The sequence below is a fragment of the Lichenostomus cassidix genome, chromosome 5 (assembly GCF_008360975.1).
Source record: "Lichenostomus cassidix isolate B80296 chromosome 5, HeHo_3.0, whole genome shotgun sequence".
NCBI lineage: Eukaryota > Metazoa > Chordata > Aves > Passeriformes > Meliphagidae > Lichenostomus > Lichenostomus cassidix.
Genome location: NC_139486.1, coordinates 32,129,292 through 32,152,439, shown reverse-complemented (window position 1 = coordinate 32,152,439; position 23,148 = coordinate 32,129,292). Strand labels below are relative to the sequence as shown.

Sequence of the window (23,148 nt, the reverse complement as noted above, 5' to 3'; positions counted from 1 at the left end):
ACCGACTCGAAAACTTAACCGAGGACAGAGTAGTTCAGCCAGTGGTTATCCACAGCCTGACCCTGGGATAGGCCTTGGCATTTGGATCTGCTAAGGGATTCTTTCTTGTTTGTCAGGGTAACTGAGTATTGAGCCACATATTGGTGTCCAAAGCACTGTTCCCTGCGGAGTATTTTGTTGTCATGCCCAGTCTCTTCCCTCCCAGCCCCGCATGGAGGATTTCCTTTGGCTTTTGGCATGAATCCCCTGTGGAGAAACCCCTCTGTCCTATGTGCAATGACTGTGCCCAGCCCGTTGCTGAAGAAGCAAGCAGTCTGCCCCTGGAGACACGTGAGCAGTTCACAGTGTGCTGTGGTTTGGAAGGGGCAGTCTCTGAGACATGGAAAACTGGGCTGTCGTTTATCTTGCTGTGAAACTAATCCCTGATTTGGAAGCCCCATTCCAGCTTGTCTCAAACGTTTGGTCAAAACCAGCTTTCCAGAGTGGTGTCTTGAATCAGATTTAGAATACCACGAAGTTAGTCACACCAGTGTGGTCTTGTGAAGTCCTGAGAGAGAGCAAGCTTGGTTTTCAACAAGCTGTGCCTGTTTTCGGAGCATACAAAACATTTATCTGTGAACCTGTGAAAAGAAAATGTGTGTGCCCTTTCAGTGGAAGTTAGGAAAGGCTTTTAGCATTGGAATAGTGCATCCAGACTGCCTTCTCATGGCTCTTGAGTTCTGTGAGACTCTCCAGCAGTTCAGGTATGGCCCCCTTCTGCTGCTGCAGCAGCAAGACTGTGTTGACACAAAGGCTGCTGGTTAATGTACATCCTTGGCTGAGAGAGAAACTGAGCAGGCAATAGCTGCTGAGGCTGACATCACTTGGTTGTCATTGGACTCAGCTGTGTGCATGGTCTAACCCCATCCCACACTGGGAACCCTGGAGAGTCACTGTTATCTCTTCTGTGGGCTTCTGGAGCTAAATGGTATTTATTCTGTGGTTCTTGGCTACACAAAAGATTTTTGGGTATGCATCTAGTAAGAATAAGAAAGTTGGCTGCACCTATGCTTGCTTTTGGCATGAACAACACTTTCAGGGTTTCATTTCCTATTAATATGTTAAACAGAAAACAGTAATTTAAAACCTGGCTATTTCATCCTTAGAACAGTGCTAGAGCACTAACACAACATTCCCTAGAACTCTGTGTCTTTCATCTCCTTAAGATGCTGAATTTCTTGTAAGAAGGACTTGAGCCATGCTTTGTGTTCCTAAGTAGCAGAGCATGCTACAGATTGATCTAGTTTGCAAGGGCTCTGCAGAATGACATGTAAGACCCATCTATGTTTTCTTGAGTTCTTTACTGCCTCTTACTTGATTGAGACTGTGTAGCTTCTGGCAAACTTCCCTCTGTTGTATTTTTTTTTGCCCTGCCCCTGGAAAACAAGGTGGAGCCAAGCCATGCTTTCTGCAAGAGAACCCAGTACCTGCCACCTCGTCCTTGGTTTGAAGGAGGTGTGCCTTTGCCACGGGATCCATGAACTGCTGCTGTAGCCCAGCCTGTGGCTGAGCTTCAAGAGTGCGCTCTGAGGTTATGGAGAATAGAGCTGAGCTTAGGGGATCTGCTGGTTGGTTGGCTGGGATGTGCTTCCCACACCCCACATGTCCAGGCTGTGGCAACAAGTGCTTGGGCTCTGCTTCAGGTCCTGAATGCACTTGAGTTTCCTTGCCTTGTGGAGGGCCTTCAACCTGTGCAGAATGCAGAGTGTATTTCATGCCACTGTCATGAACAGTGTATTCATGGACAGTGTATTTCAGTGTATTTCATGAGGGGTTGCTATCTGGGATGTGAGTACACAACCAGAGATGGCAGCAGCAGCAGTGTAAAGCTGCCCCAGAGGAGCAGGGGGTTATTCAGGCGTGGGGTGGATGACACTGTGTATCAGTATCATACCCCTTCAGTTCGATGGGCTCCAATAAGACACTGGAATGCTATAGCTTTCTCCAAATAAAATAACTTTTTAAGCAGGCTGCATCTTTGAGGGGACTGCTTTTATCGCATCTCTTCTTCATGGAGATAAGATCACTTCACAGGGGATAAAATTGTCTCTTTAAGAGCCAAGGAGTGGTAGCCTTGAACAGTTCTGGGCTCAGGTCCAAGCAGAGCCACTGACTTGCTGTATGACCTCAGACAAGTCTCTTGACCTCCTTGTGCTTCAGTCAACCCATCTGGAAAGCTTGGTTTAAAAAAAGCTGAGCCTCAATGAGAACCAGATGCTGAATCAGAGCTGAGCTTTCTTGAGTAAATAAGTGCATTACAAACAACAACAAAGTCCCTTTCCAACACATCAGGAATCCTGCAGTTGATTTAGATATGCTGACCATGCTCAAAAAGCCTCTGTGGATCTAGCTATAGAAAACTTTGTTTCTCTAAATTCCCCAGTTGGTTCAGCAAGCAAGACTTACCATCACTGCAACAGGGTTCAGCAGCCCATGGAACACAAATGCCTGCATCCACACCGGCTGTGGGCAGGTGTACCAGGCTAGGCATGTACCTGTTTGCCTCAAGCTAATCACACTGAAAATGTCCAGGAGGAAATGTTGTTTTCCTTTGAAAGTGAAACATGTTATGTTTTGCATACTTTTTCCTCTCTGTCTCTCATGAGAGTTTTGAAGGCCTCCTCTGAGACACTTCTACTTATGCAACAGGGAGCTCCTGTCACTTGTCGGAAACTTATTGGTGTGAGAGAGTGGGTTCACAGTGCTACATGTGCATCATTTATCCCAAACTCCATCAGGCTTTTTTTCGTTATTAAGGACATTCAGGGCATTTTTAACAGTTGCTTTTTTCACACTGGAATTATTTGCAGGAATCCATTCTTTATCATAACTTTATATTTTAGGGAAAATGTTCAGAAAAGCTTCCTAATAATGTAATGCAGAGACTTAGACTGTCCTGCAGCTAAGCCTGTAGCACCAGATTATATACATACTTCACTTGTACCTACAGTCTCTTTGAGACTTGGGGTAAGTGTTTTCGTTCATTTGTTGCCTGAGTAGATCAGTACATGTCAGGATCTTCCCTGCTGGCTGGTGCTTGCTGCTGCTGTGCACAGCAGTGGGTCATCTCTTCAGCTCTGCTTTCTGCGCATTGCCCATCAGTGCAGGACTTGAATCTCCAGCTGGGGATGCATGAGCATGGTGAGGGAGGGAACTCCTGAAGTCAGTGAGCCCAGGTTAAAGGGCAGGAGGTAGGGTGGGTGTGAATTTGGGAAGACTGAGATGTAAAACAAAGTTCTTTCAGGACTATGGAATTGAAATCCTAGGCTTGAGGAAAGGAGGGTGCCAATCTTATGGTCAGTGGAGTCAGAAATTTGATATGAGGAAGTGGAGACAGATTTTTTTCATTTTGACAAATGACAATGAAGGAAGAGGTGGGCTTGGAAGTGTACCTTCCCCATGCATACAAATTACACAACAACCTGCTGCCCCTTGCCTAGCACCTATTTTGAAATCCTGCAGCCTGTGGAGCTGATTATTCGACTCTCAGGTTAACAGAAACTTGCTGGACCATTTCACATCTAATCTGAAATGGTATTCTTTAATATATTAAGAAAAGAAACTGATAACAAGAACATAATTATGCCACTATATAAATCCATGTTTCTACCATATCTTGAATGTTACATGAAATTACGTTTTTTTTAAATCCAAAAATGATGCAGCAGAACTGGAAAATGTTCAGAGAAAGTCAAGAAGGACAATGGAACTTCCATATGAAAACCATGGGCTAGGACTGCTAAGCCTAAAAAAAGATACAAACCAAGAGGAAAGCAATATAAAACAGAAATCAAAAGTGACATGAAGGAGATTAATAGACCAATTTCTCCCAGTACAAGAACTAGGCAAAATCAAGTCAAGCTACTAGGAGCCAGCTCAAAGTAAATGAGGTCATTTTTCATGCAACAGGTGAAAGCTGTGGAGCTTCTTGTCAAGGCATATTATGGATCCCAGTGCTTTATCTGGGTTCAAGGGGAATTGAGACAAGTTTATGGCCATTGAAGCAGACATTAAATAAACAGAAACCAGATCTGACTCAGGAAGTCCTAAGCTCAAACTAGTTAGAGGCTGAAAGAGTACTAGTGGAAGCTATTGCATGTACTTGCCCTCAGCTTTTCCTCAGGCAGCCACATAAGGCTGCTGCTGGAGGCTGGGCTATACAAACTCTTGATGCAAGTCACATACAACCATTGTATATCAGTTTAATAAAACCCACAAAACTTCTACATCAGCCTAATCTAGCCTTCTATATGCTTTCAGCTGACAAAAGATTTAAATATATCATGTGTTTGTTCCTGCTTAAAATAGGGGATAATGTTAAAAAGCAAAACTTCCTGCCTAGCTCTGGTAGAGGAAGTGGGCAGAGGATGAAGGGAGCTGGGTGGCAGGAGAGCCAAGCAAGCTCCGTGCAATTGTGTGCCATGAATCCCTCACCCTGCTGGACACAGGACTGTTTTGAGGCAGTGGGGCCACAACCTCAAAAGACCAAGACTGCCCACAATAAAAAGTGCAACACAGTTCTTTGGGACAGTACAGGTGAATTGTTCTGCAGTATTTCTGACATCAGTGTTCAGTGCTGTTGTCTCTCCTGTACAAGCCCTTCAGTCTCCACAGGTTCTTCTGGATTTCCTCAGCTCTGTCAGCACTGTGCTGTGACAGTGGTAACATGCTTTCTGCTTGTAGCAGTGTGACAGCTGAGAAATTATTTTTCAATTAAGAAATAATTGTGGTAATACCCCACTTCTTTTTTATTGTGAGAGAGTAGAAAATGCAGGTTATAACTTGACTGAGATCATGCAAGGATTGCTGATAGGAGCCCAGTTCTGCCTCCAGTCCTCCACCTAGGTTCGTTGATCTTATTAAGATAGTGCCATCTCCGAGGGGGATGATGAGATGCTTGGACTGATTATTTATGGTGAGGAGTGTACATGTTTGTATTTTACTCAATTAAATTTTATGGTGGAAAGGCAGGAAAGCAAGTGTCCAAATGCAGAGTTCTTTGTTTCAGCCACTGAGGAGGAATGTCCTGCCAGCCTTTTATAGCCTCTGTTTTGGTGGTTTTTGGATTTGGTTTTTTTTGTTTGTTTGTTTGTCCTCAGTAGCTACCTCGCCAATTGAAAAGGAATCCTTCCGAAGACAGGACCACGGCAGAAAAAACAGTGATCCAAAACCAGAAGCAGTGAGGCAGCTCCTGTTAACCCCAGTCAGGTTTTCCCTGCTGGGAGGCAGAGCTGGGGAGGTGCTGGCAGTGGGGCTGCGGCCGGGCGAGGGCCAGCGGGGCCGGCCGGCGGGCGAGGAGGAGCGGGCGATGCGTGCGAGGGCTCGGCCGGGCCGTGTTTGCGCTCGGCGGCTGTGTTTATATCGCTCGCTAAATTTAGCCTGTGACTCATCGGCGCTGCTGACGAGAGGCTGCGCTGCCCGCAGGCTCCAGCCCTGCACCTGCCCTCCCGCCGCCTCCCCGCGCAGCCGGCCGGCCCCCCGACCACCCTTCCCCCCCGCGCCAGGATATTTTTCCTGTAAAAACTTTTAAAGTGTTATTTTAAGCAAGCCCCGAGGCAGACTTTAATCACTAGGGGGGGTCTCCGCAGCACTGAGCGGTTTTGGGAGCACCTCCCTTCTGCTGGTGAAGAACGGATGGCCAAACAGCTCAGTGGGTCCCGCGGCCCGCGCAGCGCAGGCGGTGAACAGCGGGAGCTGTGGAACAGCTCTGCCCCATCACACGCAGGTTCAGTCAATAAACCCGTAAGAGTCAGAAACTCTTGCAGCTGCCCGCCGTGGCTGGGCACTAGTGTGCGGTACCCTCTCCTGGGCATCTCTTCCAGCAGTCTCACGCACACACAGAGCATGGGGTCGAGCCGTGCCGGACCCCGTGCCACAGGTACGGAGTGGTGTCAGGTGCGGCTCGGTGGAAATGCGGGACCTTTATTTACTGTACTGGTGGAAAATAAGCCAGCGTGCCCCTCGGGATGGGGAAGGAGGGGAAGGCCGGGGGCCTGGGAACGCGGTGGCCGGTGGTTGCCCTTCCCAGGTTGCCGTCAGCTGGCTGTTGCCATGGCGGCTGTCTGCTTCCCCTTCCTGCCCGCGCTGGAGAGGAAGGCGCGAGTGGCTGCGTGTTTGTTTTTGAGCTACGAGAAAGTTGAGAAAAGGCTCACCTGCGCAGCTGCGCCGGCAGCACGTTTGGGTCAACAGCCGTCGCTGTTTGCTGCTCAGACCCAACGCCTCGGTCTGTGCTCTCTCCCACCTTGGGCTGGCAGCCCACACATGGGTTTTGGGGGTCCCCTGCACCCTGCATCCCTTCGGCTCTGCCCAGTACTGTATATCCTCTCTCCATAAACACACGTGTTGCTTATCTTGTTGCACAGCTTGATGGAGGCTCATGAGAAAGGAAGCAGTACTTGAGATGATGCCTCCTTCTACCACAAGCTTAATCCCGTGTCAGAGTCATTGCAAGCCAGAAGGATGGAGTTCCACGAGGAAGATCTCTCATCCTCCTTGTCGTGTCACCACGACAAACCATGTTGCTGAGCTCCTCTTTCATTTTTTTCCTTTGTTACTGCCTCCTTTTTTTTTCTGCTGCTTCAACACATGCATTACTCTTTGGTCATTAGGAATCACAGCTGGAAAGATTTGTATTTGACTTCCATTGGCCTGCATTTCTCTCTCCAGTAGGGGACACTTTCTGTAACCTCTGTTGCCTTGGGGACTGTGACTTTCTAGTCTTTCTAAGCTAAAGCATATTTTGTGGTAGCACAATATGCCTCCAGCCACCTGGCAGCCAAAACAGCCTTCAGCGATGAGTCAGCAAGTGCTCCCGGTGTGCAAGTATTTTTGTATTCAGTGAATAAATAAAATCCCAACAACTTGTTGCTAATACTTGTATTAGTCATTAAGGGAAGAATAATGTTTTTATGTACACATATGCTATTATTCTTCCTTTGCTCTAAGAACACCAGTTAGGGCCATATTAATCCTTCTAGTTAAGATGGGATCAGAATATGACCCTCAATTGTCTGGAAGCTCTGAAGCAAAGTCAGACGCTGCCCATGAGATCAAGAGGGTAGACAGGGTGTACCAGACAGACCCACATACAACATGTGTATATGACAAACATATTCTTTACTTTTTTAAGCAAGGATGCAAGTATGTATCAAGTGTAAAAATGAGTCTTAATTATTTGTTAAACATTTATGCTTATGGATTCAAGGAGCTGTGTCAGAGGGACAGCATTTTCTTTGAAGTGCATCACCTGTCCTGGTCATCCCTTTGATCACCCCATGCAAGGGCTTTGTAGGAGTAAAAAACGTTTTGACATCTGGGGTGCTATTTGCCAGATACGTATCTGTGTGCTCACAGTGTGAAACATGTATTAGGAATTAATTATGAGGAAGGAGTAAGTGTCGGGTCAATCATGTTCCTCTTTCATTTGCTTCCAGTAAAAGTCTTGCATGTTTTTTTTGTGTTTGTTTACAAGTAGTCTGGCTTTTGGTTCAGCACAGTTCATGGAAGAGGCTTCACTAATGTACTGTTGCTGCAGAGCACACTTTTCCTGTAAAATGGCCTTTCCTTGTGACTCATTGAAGCATTCATGCTAACGCTTCAGACAGACAGTCTCTTAAGGATATCCCCTTTAAAAAGCAGCAGCTGCAATAGGAAATGGTTTTATGTGTTTCCAGCTTTGTGTTGACTTACTGTATTCACAAGTCTACTCTTCTTTAGTTACAGTTAGTATAGAGGGCAAAAGTGGCTTCTTTCCTTCTTGGGAAGGGAACCTCAAAAGGGTTATTTTGTTGCTCCCACATGGAGGTGGCAGAGTGTTCATTCCTGATATTTTTGTACAGTAGTGACTCTGAGGATTGAATTATTTTGATAAAGGACAAACTTGCCTAGTGAAGCTTAGGGAAATTATACACCAGTGTTGCAACAGTTATGAATCTTAGAAAAAAAGTCTCAAAACATATCACATCTGAAAAAAAAAAAATGTATCAAGTTGATGGAATCACTCCTCTGGATTTTCTGTCCTTCTGACAGCTAAATTATACCACACCAAAAACCCCTCATTTGTAAAATATTTGAGAATTTTGGTATTGGCTGAGGCATATCTGGGGAAAAAAACACAAAAAACTTGTGAAAAGGACTTTTTTTAGTTCTTTCCATATATTGTTTACTGCAAATAATGTCTGCCATTCCCATTCTGTGGCTCTTGTCCCATGCTGAGCTAGTACCACAGAAAACAGATCAGCCCTGAAGTGAAGCCATAACTCTAAACCCCATCAGTTAGGCTTGCTGCTGAAGCAGGTAGTTCCAGCTTGCTCCTCTTCACAGGTTGCCATCTTCCTGTTGTCCTGGCACAAGCATCAGTTTGACTACATGATGCTGTGGATCAGATAGGTTAGGATGACCTGTTCAACAGTAAAGGCAACTTCTTTATCAAATTAGTTCTGGCCTTGATCATTGTGCTGTTCTAGTTCACTTTCCAGCACTGCTATGGGGGAGAAGGACAGTGTGAGTGGGCTGCTCCAGTACATGGGCCAGTGAAAGTGTGTGGGACCACACCACCATGGAAGAAAATGCTGGCTGAATATGCACCTAGGGAAATACAAGCAAGCTCTAGGTCTAGGAATAAAACCTGAAAAGCTGTCTTCAGTACTCTATTGTTTCATTCTGAAACAAAATTGTGTCAATATTCTTCAAAATGTTATTTGAGATGTTACACTTTGTATAAACAAGGGGAAACAAGGGTAAAATATTTCCTATTCTGCTCTTGCATGGAAATCTTGAATGTATTAGGCAAATATGGGAAACACTTTTAATTGGAAAAGGACAAAACTGCTGTGAAAAGTGACTTGAAGTGGCAGTGAAATAAACTCAATAGAATATATACTCATTGGAGTTTTTCTCAGTATTTGTCTAATCACACCCCACTGATAAAAATTCCATGCGAGTCTCCATTAGAGATGGTCCACCAGTGAAGCTGAGATGTATTTCAAGCTTAGGACTTCTGCACCAAATTTTAAAGTCCTTTTGCATTTCCCTTACTAAGTGTGATGAGGAAGGGCAAACCTGGTCAAACTGAGATGCGAGTTACAAAACAAAAACCATCTTGTTTCTTGAGACTTAATTAGTGTTTTTTAACCCAGCTCTACAGGACAGTTTATAGAGGATTGTTTCCATCTGTAAACCTAGCAATGCCTGTGCAATCAGTAAAGACTGAACCCAGAACTAGTTACTTTGAAATAAATAATAGCAGGCTCTAGAGCCACTATGTGCAGGTTATGCTAGAAACACAGTCCTCTTGAAATGTGTGGTGGGATCTGTGTGAACTCTCCAAATCCATTTCTTCCTGTTAAGTCTTAAGGGCAAGAATAATGACCCACTGCTAAGATGTGAGATGAACACAGGTTTTCTGGAAGCCTGTTTTGTGTGTGCTTGTGATTCAAATGGCACAGATCTACTCACACTGGAATATGAACTTCATGTAATGGCTATCTGAGAGGGCTTTGAAGAGCAGTCTATTGACACATCTCCAATACACCAACTCCAGTTGCAACTCTCTTCTTTGTGATTATGTAAAAAATGCCTTGCAACTGTGTTGTTCTGCCCTGTTGGGCTAATCTGAGTTGAAACATCTTGTTCATATAATGTGCTTCAGTGCTCTTTTATGAACTCCTGTGTACTGAGGCAAAGTTGTTGGAAGCTAGTCTTCTGTTTCCTCGTCTGCTGGGGATTGGGGAGGGGGTTAGGGGGGCGGAGATTTGGGCTGGTTTGTTTTGTTTTCCAGAAATGATCATGCCTGCTTAGCAAATACGGAATTCTGGATGATAAAACGAAGACTGACTTCTAATAGAGGGTCGGTTATTGAGGTGAAATAGTATCCCAGACTGGGCAATGTAAAGAGAAACCCACCTGCTTGTATGAGATGCCATTAAAGTGCAGGAAGGTGGGGGTATAATCGGAGCCACTTTTGCAGGGGTGATTACATATAACAAAAGGAGGAACAGTGTCCCTGTCCCAAAGCTGCATTATATAGTCTGGTGTCCCCCTGAAACTCAACTCCCATGTTTCTTCCTTGACAATGGGACCTGAAATAACCTCTTGGTTTTGGTTTTTTGTGTGTTTTCAAGTATGTTCTTGCTTAAGGTTTAATTGGCTCCAGTCAGTAGGAAAGGGCTCCAAGGCTGATTATTTATGGCTTACTGTCAAAAGTGGCTATAAAAAGGGCAGTATTATCTTGGAGATGCTGGGAAGGAAAATGTGGTGGGGGGAGGGTGGGGGAGTGTGTGTGTGCACGAATGTGTTTTCTTGTACTAGATGAAATCAGAGTTTTGCTGTCTCAGCAGTGTGGTTTAAATTGAAGATTAACCCTTTGACCTTCACGGTGTCAAATCACTTACAGATGGATCACCAGTTATATTTTTTTCTTTTTTTTTACTTTTGGGGTGAAGGGGGGCTTTTTTTTAAAAAAAAAAAAAAAAAGGTTGTTTGTTCATGCAGCTGGGGCTTTTGAAAGGCTCAGAAGCCAATCTGATTAAAAACAGCACTTGGCTAAACTCTGCGAAATCCTACAAGCAAAAAAAAAGTTTAATCCTCTTGTGCACAATGCATAAAGGGTCTGCTCTTTTCTTTTTGTAATGTTAGAGCTACAATTATTTCTGGAGAACTTATCATTTCCCTCTCTCCCCTCATCCCTTGCTGCACCCCCTTGTTATGCTGATGGGATTAAAGTGTCTGCTCTTGAAAAGTGTAACTGAGTTGTTATTGGAAAAGAGAAGTGGTATGTTGCAATTTTAGAAATATAAATAACCTCGCTTTAACTGTTCTTCTCTACAGCATCAGCAGAACAGAAATCAAGTGTGGTGGCAGCTTTTTCTCTTCCTACACAACTTGGCCTTAAACGCGGAGGTGAACAGGAACCACACTGGGCAGAGGTGAGCTTCGCCCACCTGTTTCAGGCCACATCCAGTCTGCAGGGAGCACTGAACAAACACTGGTTCGGGGGCGAGACATTGCACACCGCCGGCCGGATGTGAGGACTCTGACTTTCTGATCCTCGTCTTCAAGTTTGGGTGTTTTTATGGACTCTTCTTTGCTGCTGCCTGCCTCGCGAGGCAGGGAGCTCTTGTCCAACACTGTTGAAGGAAAGCCAGAATGTGGGTGTGTTTGGTAAAGCTTGCTGCTGGTTCCCCGCACCGGTGACCTCTGTGCAAGGGAGGCAGGTATCAGACTGATGCTTCCTCTGCCCTGTGTAGTAGTCGATGGTAGAGTGCAGGAGTGTCATTTTGGCTGCTAGTTAAAAATGATGCCTGGGATTGATGACTAAACATACTTTTGGTATCTTCCAGAGCAGAGATGCTCAATTCCTCCACATTTTTAGCAATGAAAAACATTCAAGTAGCTTAGATCCAACAGGTTACTTGTTTTATTTGTTGGTTACTGTTTATTTCATTGCACCCTGTGTGAGAGAAAATCCCAAAGAAATCTGACCTCTTCAGCCATTCCATTGGGCACCACTTGCAGCTCTCTCACAAGAAGTTGTTCTTTGTCGTTGCCATCAATAAAAGAAAAATAAATTCAGTAGAACAGTCTAAAAATGAAACCTTCTTGGGGTTGCTGGTGGCCATTACCTTCTGCCACTGTCTGCTTTCAGTTCAGTGTTCTCAGTGCCCATGAGGCAGCAGGAAGCCAAAAACCATGGAATATGGCACAAGTGTCATTCTTCTACAATGCTAATGTATATTTTTTAGTAGTTTTACCATGGATGTTTATTTTATTTTGGTTTTCTTTTCTTTTACTATAATGTGGTTGGTCAGGAAGGCTTAGATCCCAGGCATCTGATAATTTTGCTTCAGGATTTGACAGGGAAATTAATTATCATCTAGTCTGATATGTACACTGTACAAGCAGTCTGTCCATTACTCGAGTTTGTAGTGTTTGGAGGCTGCTGTAAGCATATACTGACTAGCAGCAGTAATATTGTTTCAAGGGAGATCTTCTAACAGTTCCCAGTTTGTATGCACTCAGAAGTTTGTCCGTATGGCTGACACTATTGGACCAGCACAGGGAAACTAACCTACCAAAATGAAGTAGCCTTAAATATTGATGGCTATTTCTCTGTAGCCTTAAATATACTTAGTTCACAAACCCAGTGACAGCTAGGGTAAAACACGAACAGAGAAGCAATACAGACCTTAATATTTTCTCTGAAAATTTCCGTATAGCCACTGCACCTTGTTGTAGGTCTCAGATGATACAACCAGCATGAGGAAGAGCTGTCCAGTGAATTGCTCTTCAGTTGTGTTACAAATGTCAACTACAGGTGTTGAGCAATTCTTCTGCTCTTGATCCACTCTGAAAAACAAGCATTACTGTACAGAAGAGTAGCTTACTTGCACATATGCTTTCCTTCTCCACCCCTCTTTGCATATTTGTCTCTAATTCATGCTTTCTCTGGTATTTGTGTAATCTCATCATTGCACTGTAGCGTCTGGTAACAGTTTGCTGAAAAAAGTTAAATTTGGACCTTTTCGCTCTCTCCCAGCCCCATTCTCTTGATTTGCATCCTGCTCTACTGTGGAAAAATGTACTTTAGCTCCCTGAAAGAGGTCCCCAAGCCTTTTTCACTTTCATATATTCACAGTCACTCTCTTTAAACATAAGGAGAGTTTGTGTGAGAAAAGCTTTTTTTTTTCCTTTTGTGTTATTTTGCTAGCTAGAGCTAGAGTAATATGTTTGTCCATGATGGTTAATAATTCTTATAAATGAATCTCAAGTAATATTTTCGGGGGTGAGTTTTACAGAGTGGGAGTGTGGGAGGGTTTTTTTAGGAGGGGGGATTGATTTTGGTTTTGTGTTGTTTCTTTAAGCATGTGCACTACAGAGTTACCTGGAGTGATCTAAGTGATAGCTGTTGCTGGCTATACTGCAGCAGGATGGAAGCCACTCTCTGCCTGTGCTGACAGAGAGGAAGCTCTCCATACCTTGCTTTGCACAGTCTGCTTGATGGAAACGCTGGTCATTGGAGAAAGAGGACTTAAATGATGGGAAAACTTGAGGGGTAGTGCAAGCACAGACTGAACTGGGGACCCCTGAGAACCCGAATGTTAAGGAGAAGACTTATATAATAATCTCTTTAAGAGGCAGAAGTGGAAGTGTGGAGGCTCAGGAAGTAAGGCAGCGATGATGCCTCTCTGTGTGGCATGCCCTTGGATGTGATGCTTGCATTTCCCTCTGCTTGCCAGGGCCCCTTTATCAGGAACAGTCAATGCTACATCATAACAGCCCTGGAAAATACGAAAAATTCACCAACTGCTTCTGACATTTAAAAACCATTGTGAGCGCTACCCTTCCCCTCTATCTTGACTTGACAGCCAAGCAGGCCAGTAAGGCCTGTCCTCTGGATGCATAAGCTGGAAAGATAAGTCTGGTACTGGCACTTTCTGGTGTTGAGACCCAACCAGATAATCTAGGATGAGACTCTTACCATGGAGAAACAAGTACCCAAAATGGTCCCTCAGTCAGGCTGCTAGCCTCAATAAAGTCATCTGGCTCAGGGAAAGACACATCTTTGCCAGTCCATATTTCCCACTGCAACAACAGACTTATCAAAATTGGTCATGCCAGGGTCTCAAGTTAAAATCTTGAACAACAATACTTCATTGGAGACATAGAGCTAATGCTAGACAAAGGCCGACTTCCTGCAATACGCATATTGGTTACTGGTGCCAGAGATTTACAACCACTGATAATATATTTTAATTATATTCCATATCTGCGTATCTCAGACAAAGGAAATATGCTCTGTCAACCCGAAAGTTGTACTTTGCTTCATGTAGATTTAGAAGGGCAGGCTGGTTTATTCACTTAGGGAAAAGCAACTACTTCATACTTAAAGTCTCACCTACTTGGGGAAATAATGTGAAGATTTCCCACATTTATCCAGGAGCACTGGATGGATGCACAGCAATCATGTATGTGTCACCCATTCTGTGTTTATAAGGCCCCTTGAGTGCCCACTGGGTAGATCTTGCCCACAGAGTAGCTACTGCAGTGTGGCCAGGGACATACGTCGATTATTTGGAGAAACAGTTCCAAAGAATATGGTTAAAATCCTGTTGCTGAAGGATTATGCTCAGGTTTTTAGATATTAGCTTGTTTTTGTGAAAAGAATGGGACACTGTTTCTCTGTGCTGTAAAACTAGAGTCTAACAGTTTAGAAAGAAGAGTTGGATCTTTCTCCTAAAACAAATTCCTGTTTTTAATGAGCAGTTCTTAAGAAAAACTCGAGCTGCTGCTGATCGTGCCAGCAGCCTTGAAACATCTTGCTTGCCTTCCCCAGATCTCCAAAACTGATTCAGACCTCAACTGTCTTTCCTTGAGGGATGGAGTTCTTCCTATCCCTTCCCAGCTTCCCACCCTTTTGAATATCTTGTAACCTGCCCATCCTAGGACCCAGCAAGCTTGGTGCTAGTAGGGAATAGTTAGCTTTACTTTTGTTTCCTGCAGTTCTTGAAAGCTGAGCCAGTAATCACAAAGTGACTGCCCAGGGATAGCTGCAAACTGCTGCAAATAGGATACAAAAAAGGCAGGGAGAGGATGGAATTGCATTGAAAGGGTTGCTGCAGGGTCTGTGTAGGGCTGCAGCCTTCTGTCAAGGTGCTGATAATCCCTGGTAGCATTGAATTCCTGCATAACTGATCACATATTTCAGTTTAAATAGCTTGTTACTAAATATTTGATGGCTAAACTCTTGTTTGAGGAGTCCTGAAAGAAACTTCCTTGTCAGCCTTTGTTTTGAAGCTGTGTATCAGCAAGGGAATAGAGGCGAGGAACACAGTCTTTCTTAGCATAGAAAGTGTGATTGCAAAGACATCTTTCTTTCTACTGGCTGTTTATTTTGCCCCCTCAAGCCTGGATTAAAGGTATAGGCAGTGTGTGTATGTGAGGTTACTACAGTCCTGGAGTTGCTCCACAGCAGTCACTGGAACTGTACCCAAGGTGGAACTTCATTCGGTGTGGCACTTGGCACTCTTCTGGGAAACAGCAGATTCTAACCATTAGTAGACTAGGAAGAAATGTTGATTGTTTGTTTGTTTGTTTGTTTTTCTAAGAAAAAGCAAAATTACTTGAGGCAGTTATTACAGTGTGACCCTATCAACTCTACAATGAATTCCACCCATCTGCTGCTGGTCCTGACCCATATCTCTGCTGAAGTTGTGGGAATGGTGAGACTGTGACATGCTGAATGGTGTGATATTGAGGGTATTTTTTAAGGGAAAAATAGAGAAAGCACTCACATATGTGCTAGAATCAAACAAGAATGCAGATTTGTGGAGGTCTTGCCTTGTTTTACTGGCAGTATTTACTGCAGGATCAGAAGTAAAAGAACCGTGGAATGCTGGTTCATATTGATGGGAGGTCTGCACATGAACCAAGCACTATTCAGTATTAGCATGATTTGACAACAAAGGTTTTAATAATGTCATTCAAAAGAGTCTGTCTTTCAAACTGGCATTTGTGATCATTTGCAAAAATGCCTACCTGTTGCCTTTGATTGTTTTAGCAAGAAGAAATACCTCAAGGAATTGATAAAAGATCCTAGGACAATCTTTTACAGTTCCTAAAGACTTCCGTGGTCTCTGTCTCTTTGGTTTGCATGTGTTCACACAGGTGTTACACAGCTCAGTTCTTCTCCACCAGGAAAAGCAGAAAAGACCAAACACATCAAATGCACTGGAATGTAATTGTGTGTGTGTGTGTGTGTGTGTGTGTGTGTGTGTGTGCTCTTGAACTGAATGCAGTCTGACATCCCCTACCCCTTCTTTCTTCCATGTGCCTCACCTTCCCCCTTAGCCACAGAAAGGAGGGTCTCTTCCTGCGAATCCCATGCTGGAAGTTGGTTTCTGGGAAGCGAAACCTAATGTCTGTGGGCTGTTTTTTAAAGCCATGTTTCAGTTCTGTCTTCAGACTTTTTGCTGCCTTTGGGGAACGGAGGGGTGGGAAGGGTAGATTCTTAAACTGTTTTTAAAATCTATTACGGAAATTTTGCATGTATAAAGTTATTCTTAAATCCAAAGGAGCCTCCCCAGTTGGTGGACATGGCTCCAGGAGAGCATCATTCCAGATTCCTCAACTCAGTTTTAGATCAGACTATCCTGAAAGGAGTATTTGATGACAAAAGGGGGAGAGATTGCTGTGATGGTAAGACAACATTGTCAGTATCTCCTTAAATATATGTCAGGAGTTAGGCTTGTAAAAGGGAAATTTTAAAGCAGTCCATAGGATATCTATGTCTGTTTCCACTGGGTGCATTTGAAAATCCTGCCACTAAATTTCAGTTTGGGAATGTAGATGTTGGGGTTTTTTGGTTAAAATAATCATGGCTCTCTTCTCTTCTTCTCTTCTTTTCTCTTCTCTTCTCTTCTCTTCTCTTCTCTTCTCTTCTCTTCTCTTCTCTTCTCTTCTCTTCTATAGTATTTAGCACAGTCTCCCATGTTTCTAGGTGAAATTCACTGATGAGAATACTGTGAAATGTGGATTCACATTTTCTTCCCTTCCTTTCCCCCCTGCTTCCTGCATGACTGTTCTTCTTTGGTGGGATATGTTAAAAAAACCCCAAAAAACTTCAGAATACTTCATCTGGAAAACAAAAAGGGTAAGATGAGCTAGAATTTGCAATGTACTTAATAAACTTCCCCTCAGTGGAAGGTTTCCCCATGACTTCTGATTTTCACCAGAATATGATACTGTCCTGCTGCAGAAGTAAACCTGATGCTCTCCTGTGAGATTTCTGTCTGGATTAGTCCTGAAGTGCACACACCTTCTTTGCCATGGACTGAGACCCAGTGAGAATGTAGCATTTTGTTTATTCTGGTTGTGTGCCTCCAGGGCTCCTGCCTGTACCAATGGTGGCTGGGCAGAGCTCCTTTTGGTTTTGTATCTGTGCAGTATATTTGCTTTGTGCTTTCTTCTTTGGTGCTTTTTAATACTTTAATACTTGGATTTTTTTTCTAATAACTGGTACAATTTTTAATAAAATTGTTAAATTTGTCTGTGTTCCTTGTTTAAATTTTTAAGGGATGGAGGGCATTTACACTGCTGGTCCGTTCTGGAGTTACCTAAATCACTGATACAATTTGGATTGTTCAACTTTGAAAATATCTGGTGGATCATTTTATGTGCACCTTAATATCAGGCCCTGCAGATTTCCTTTTCAGATTGGACTACTTTCCTTGTGCATAATTTGATTTATAAAATAGTCTTTCAAGAAGATACATTCCCATGCTTGGACAGAGAACTGCTGCTGCTTGGAACTGCATATTTAACCCGCTGCTTCAAATCAGGAAGATCTTGTTAAAATACACATGAGGTACATCCTCCAAATTTGCAAAATGCAATCTTTGATTGCTGACTGCTGACCGCTTACCTACTGCCTACACAGGTACATTCAGAGGCACTGAGGCCTTAAGAACAAAGAGTCATTTCTTGGTAATCCTATTAAGGAAATATGGTTCTCAGTGGTCTTCTGACATAAAGGCAGCAGAGGAAGGTGGCCATACTTTGAGAGTGCCTGTAGGGTGGTAATGACTCCTTCAAACACATACATGCAAATGTCTTGGCCATCCCAAGCACAGCAATCATCAGGCCTGTCCTTAAGTTTTCCTCTGTTCCTGTAGGGAAAAACTACCTCCACTAAGTAACAGCAGTTTACCTGGGTGGGGCAGCAGTGATGATAAGCGTATTGTGAATTATTTACAATATAGACGGTCAAATGCCTTCAACCACATTGCTCCTCCAGTGCAATGCTGCTGCATTGTGCATGGGAGGCTTTAGGGAACCAAGTTAACAATCCTACCCGATGTTAAGTTGCCTTGACTGGTGTGTGCATGTTACAAAAGGGCCTTTCATTCCAAGAACACATGATGTGTGTGGTTTGAAAAGCCACATGTGCATCTAAGACCACAGGGGGAAAAAGACAGTTTTTCTTTTCATTGTATTAGATCTAGTGAGAAGTGTGTTCCCTGGTCAGCCTCATGTGACTGTGAAAGAGCCTGTTGTAACACACTGATACGAGGGGACAGGCATGAGATTGACTTAGATGGGTGATTGGCCCTGGGTTTCCTCATTTTCATGTGGTTAAATTCTCACTGTTAGTTAAACTCTCAGTCTTAGAAGCTTTAATAATTCTTGTACCAAAGAGAAGAATGGCTTTTAGAAATGAATGGTTTCTAATGCTACCCCAGAAGCATTTGCCAAAGCAGCAGGATGCATTGCACCTTGCACACAGCAAAGGCAAGTGTGCAGGTGTATGATCAGCCTTCCTGCTTCTGAGAACTCCTGAGCTACTCTTGGTTCTTTGGTTTGGCTCTGTCATGACCTGCAGGCCATTACTTGCCTGTGGCATAGTAGACGCAGGGTGCATGGAAACATTTTCAGGGTTAGGCATCAGCACCAAAGAGTACAGGCTGGAAATTCCTATTGCAATGTTTTTTGGTTTTTTTTTTTTTTTAATTGTGTAGTTTGAGAGAAACTGGATATCCTAGAAAATGTGCTTCAGGAAACTTTCTTCTTAAAGTACCAAGCCTGCATACTAACAGGGCACTTTCAATTTATTTCCATCCATGGCCCCTTTCATGACAATCCCAGGTCCCTCACTTTCTGTACAAACATGACTAGCACTTTAAGGGAAAATGAGTTTTGTTATTAACTTCCTAGCTGCATGCTGTAGGGACAAGGTAAAAAGTTTAAGTAGGATTACTGCTTCAAGGAAAAAATGTTTATCAAGAAGTGCTCAGCCTGTCTCGTTAAAAATAATAAAGCACTCTGAGGACAAGAAAGTTCTTTGGTTGCGCAAGCTACTGCACAAAGCACTCTATTTTCATGACTCTGGCTGCTGAAGTTTAGAAGCCACTATAGTGTATGGATTGGGGGATATTTTTCAAGCACTCATAACATTGTTTTATGGTGCAGTAAATGTGCTTGTCCTTAGTCTCCTCAATGTATATGAAAGCTTGGAAGCAGTTCTGCTAACCAGCTTTCTCCTTGTGCTCTCATACCTGAATAATTCAGACATAATACAGACCCATTTCTTTCTTTTACTTGCACACCCCTGTCCCTGTTTCTAGTTATTAAGAGATGGGGTTGGGAAAGGAAAAAGCATCCTGAAAGCAATTTTTGACAGCTTTTGGAGGTTTGTTTTAAAATGCAAGAGCTGCAGTTGTTTCATTGTTCATATTACTGGTTTCTGTCAAGAGGCTTGAACTGAAAGAAACCTGTTTCCAACAGGAATCTAACAAAGAGGTGACAATAATTTCTGATAGTGATTGTCTTCCACCTGACATAATGCATGAAATCCTAACACAGCTACAGAGTCTGACAACAAACCACCAGGCGTGACGTACTGACATCAGTATTCATATTCCCCTCTATAAGTCCTTTAAATCTTGATTTCTCTTAAATGAATTATGTTCTCTGTAACATTCATAATGGACTCTTTTCTTTCTCCATTAAAGTCTGTGTCAGCATTCTCCTTCTCTGTGTTTTGCCTCAGGGCTCTTGATGTATACAAAGACTCCTCTGTTTTCTGCTCTTAGTCACACGCTTTCACTCTTAACCTCAGTGCTATAAACTAAACATCCACCCACTATGGCTGGAGATGACCCTGTTTACGTCTGCTGCTCAAATCACGACAGCAGCAGTCATGAAACTTTGTTTTCATGGAGACAGTTAGCTCTTAGTAAGAGGACAATGAGGCTTGACTTCTTACAATACTGCAAGTTTTTGAAAAAATTTCGACAGAAATAAATTGCCAGGAAAGATTAATGGGATATGTAAAGAAATTGCTTGTTTCAATAATTTTACTTCACCGCCTTTTAAAATTACTGTATATGATTTGTTGTGGCAGTCCACCATGGTATTGGAACACACCAACTCAATCTGAGACAGCAAGGTCACAAGTAGGGAAATGGTGCTTATGTTTACATTTCAGGGCTGTTTATGGTGATCAGCCTGAACCATGACTCCCCACTCCAGCAGTGAGTACAGAGCAGCAGGGTCACCCACACTACTGACAAACTCCTGGTTTTGGACACTTTTGCTACCAGACTTAATGCCATGATTCTAAACAGGGAGCTGTTTGGGAGGATGGCTCTTCCTAGGGAGACCAGCGGACCCTGAGGAAACAGGGTGATGGGCGACTGGTTTGAAAATATGAAGGAAAGTGTCTGGAACACTGCTAACTCACAGTGTGGGACAACTTTTTTGCTGGTGGCTGAAACAGGCTATCAAGCTTCAGCCAGGTTTACTTCTCTGCAAGCACAACCAGCTGAGGAGTGTGCTGGGAGCAAAGTGCAGTTCTCCTCGAGGGGCTGCTGCCCATCTGGCTGCATCCCAGCAGGGGCCACTGGAGGCAGAGCCATCCTGGGGGAGGGTGGCTGCTCTGAGCCCACACCTTACCCTGCAGTGGTCTCCTGCTGAACTCCACCGTCCTTGTCACAGAACCTCAGAGTGGGTCAGGTTGGAAGGGACCACAGTGGGTCACCTGGCCCAACCTCCCTGTTCAAGCAGGGTCATCCTAAAGCAATTGCTCAGCATTATATACAAACAGTTCTTCAGTATCTCCAGTGAGGGAAACTCCACAACCTCTCTGGAAAATCTGTTCCAGTGCTCCGTCACCCATACATGAAAGTTCTTCCTCATGTTCAGGTGGAACTTCCTGTGCATCAGTTTCTGCTCATTGCCTCTTGTCCTATTGCTTGGCATCACCAAGAAGAACCTGGATCCTCTGACACCCTCCCTTCAGATATTGATAGACATTGATGAGGTTCCCTCTCAGTTGCCTTTTCTTGAGGCTGAACAGGCCCAGGTCCCTCAGCCTTTCTGCACAGGAGAAATGCTCTCTTGTTGCCCTTCACTGGATTGACTCCAGGAGCTCAGTGTCTCTCTTATATGGAGGAGCCCAGAACTGGACACAGCACTCCAGGTCAGGCCTCACCAGGGCTGAGCAGAGGAGTAGGGTCATCTCCCTTGACCTGCTGGCAATGCTCTTCCTAGTGCACCCCAAGATCCCACTGTCCTTCTTGGCCACAAGGGCACACTCCTGGCTCATGGACAGCTTGCTATCCACCAGGACCCCCAGGTCCTTCTCCACAGAGCTGCTTTCCAGCAGCTCAGCCCCCAGCCTGTACTGGTCCATGGGGATATTTTCCCCAGGTGCCAGACCCTCATTTGCCCTTGTTGAATCTCAGACAGTTCTTCTCTGTCCATCTCTCCAACCTACCGAGGTCCTTCTGAAGGTCTGCACAGCCCTCTGGGGTATCGTCCACTTCTCCCAGCTTGGTGTCATCACTGAACTTGTTGTCATCATTTAGCATGAAGGTGTTGAGATGCTGTCAATATAAAAAAGATTTCAATGTCTTCCAATGAGTTTCCCTGTGACCCTGCCCATCATTTCCACTACAGGGGCAGCAGCTTCCCAGAGCTCTCCACACTACTCCCTTTCACAGTGAGACCCAGGGCTCTTCAGCTGGCAGCCAGCTCGCCCAGTCTCCTCAGCATTTGCACAAAGCCCTCCTTCGACAGGACAGGGTCACAGAGCTCATTTTGCCTCAGTGCAAGCATGGTCCCCATGGAATATTTGCTGGCACTTTCATTAGTCTAATTTTAAATATCCCAAGTGAACGACTTTCTACTATTTCCCTGGAGAGAGTGCTGTACCTACTAATAAATCTTACTGACAAAAGGTTTTCCCCAATATCCATCCTAACTTCTTTCTCCCTTAATTATATTCCAATACCCTAGTTGTATGTCCTTGTGTCACTTTGCAAGGAAACCTCACCAAAGTCATTTCTATAACTAATGCGCCCCAGAGCTCACTGAACTCCTCAGCAAAAGCTCCTGCTGACTTGAATGTACTTGCAGGCAGCTTTTGGGCAAAGCTCTGCGTTCCCCCTCAGTGCAAGACTGTAATCCTAGAGCCAGCGTGGTGTGGCATAGCAAGGCTTAGCTAGTGTTGCCACCCAGCCCTTTCACTGCTGCCCTCAGTCCCTGTCTGCCAGGAACCACCGAAGGCTTTAGTGTGGGTAGGAAAGTGGAGAAGAAGATATTCTTCAGACTTTCTGAGGTGTCCAACCCTCCTGCTTGCTGACACTGGCTCCCTCAGTGGGGCTGGCAGTCTGTGGGATTCAGGACTGAGGCTCCAGTAGGATGACATGTAGGTCTTGGGAGCAGCTCACCTGGAAACAGAAACCTGGCTCCACCACCCAAGTACTGCCAGTCTGGCAGCCTGGCTGTGTCCCTGCATGGCAATATTCCTGCCTGGGGTTACACTAGACACAACAACATGACATTCATTCCTGCAATGTTGGATGTAGTAAAGCATTTCCCCTTCACTTCCTTCCCTGTATGATTGTGAGTCATGGTTCTTGGGAGCCGACCACAGAGGAATTCAAACAGCGCTTCGGGTTGTGCCCAAACATGAACAAATACTTAATCAATCAGGGATTTATCAGAAAAAGAAATGTTTGCTGATGTAAGCTGTTATTTGGAGCTGACGTGCTCATGCCACATTATGTGGTCTTAATGCCTCCATCTGAACTAGGCACTTTTCCTTCAGGTAGCCTCATCCACAGAAACATAACCAATCCCCTCCTCACTCCTACTGCAGCAGTTTGCTTGTCCTTTGGAAAAGGAGAACCAAAGCAGTGCATTCAGCCTTGTCCCAGCTGCCCATGAAGTTGGCCAGGGTGAGTTTCCCTTCCTGGAGGGGGGTTACCACAGCCCACGTCTACAATTGAACTCTCCTTGACATTGTAGATGTGGCTTGTAATTGGTAACATCCCACTCTGTTGTGATCTTTAACTAAACGTGCTTGGAGTCGGTCAACCAATTGGACCAACTTTATCAGAGTCGATACCACAGAGAAAGATGGAAGGTGGGCAGAGTTATTACTGCATCTGGTTGGTAAGTTCTCATGTAACATATGGCACAAAATTAGATCCCACAAGATGTATGGGTGCTTACCTATCCCTTTGGAAACTGAAGTCCACCCCCACAACCTCATATCCAACTGCTGCCTAACCGTGGAAGGGGTTTTCACATTCCCCAACATCCTAAAAT

At 44.3% G+C, this 23,148-nt stretch overlaps 1 protein-coding gene across 5 annotated transcripts in view; it reads left to right on the top strand.

Moving 5' to 3' along the window:
- BMF (Bcl2 modifying factor) overlaps positions 1-22,754 on the top strand; it is a 28,547-nt gene extending 5,793 nt beyond the window's left edge. For 3 of the 5 annotated variants that reach the window (XM_085062087.1, XM_085062084.1, XM_085062083.1), the window contains one exon: positions 10,867-17,082. In XM_085062087.1, coding sequence (XP_084918213.1) covers positions 10,867-10,968 — 102 coding nt within the window. In that variant the 3' untranslated portion in view covers positions 10,969-17,082. Of the gene's footprint in view, positions 1-1,427; positions 3,379-10,866; positions 17,083-22,645 lie in introns of those variants that run through there. The other 2 variants (XM_085062086.1, XM_085062085.1) reach the window with 2 other exon arrangements.
- The last annotated feature ends 394 nt before the right edge of the window (positions 22,755-23,148 follow it).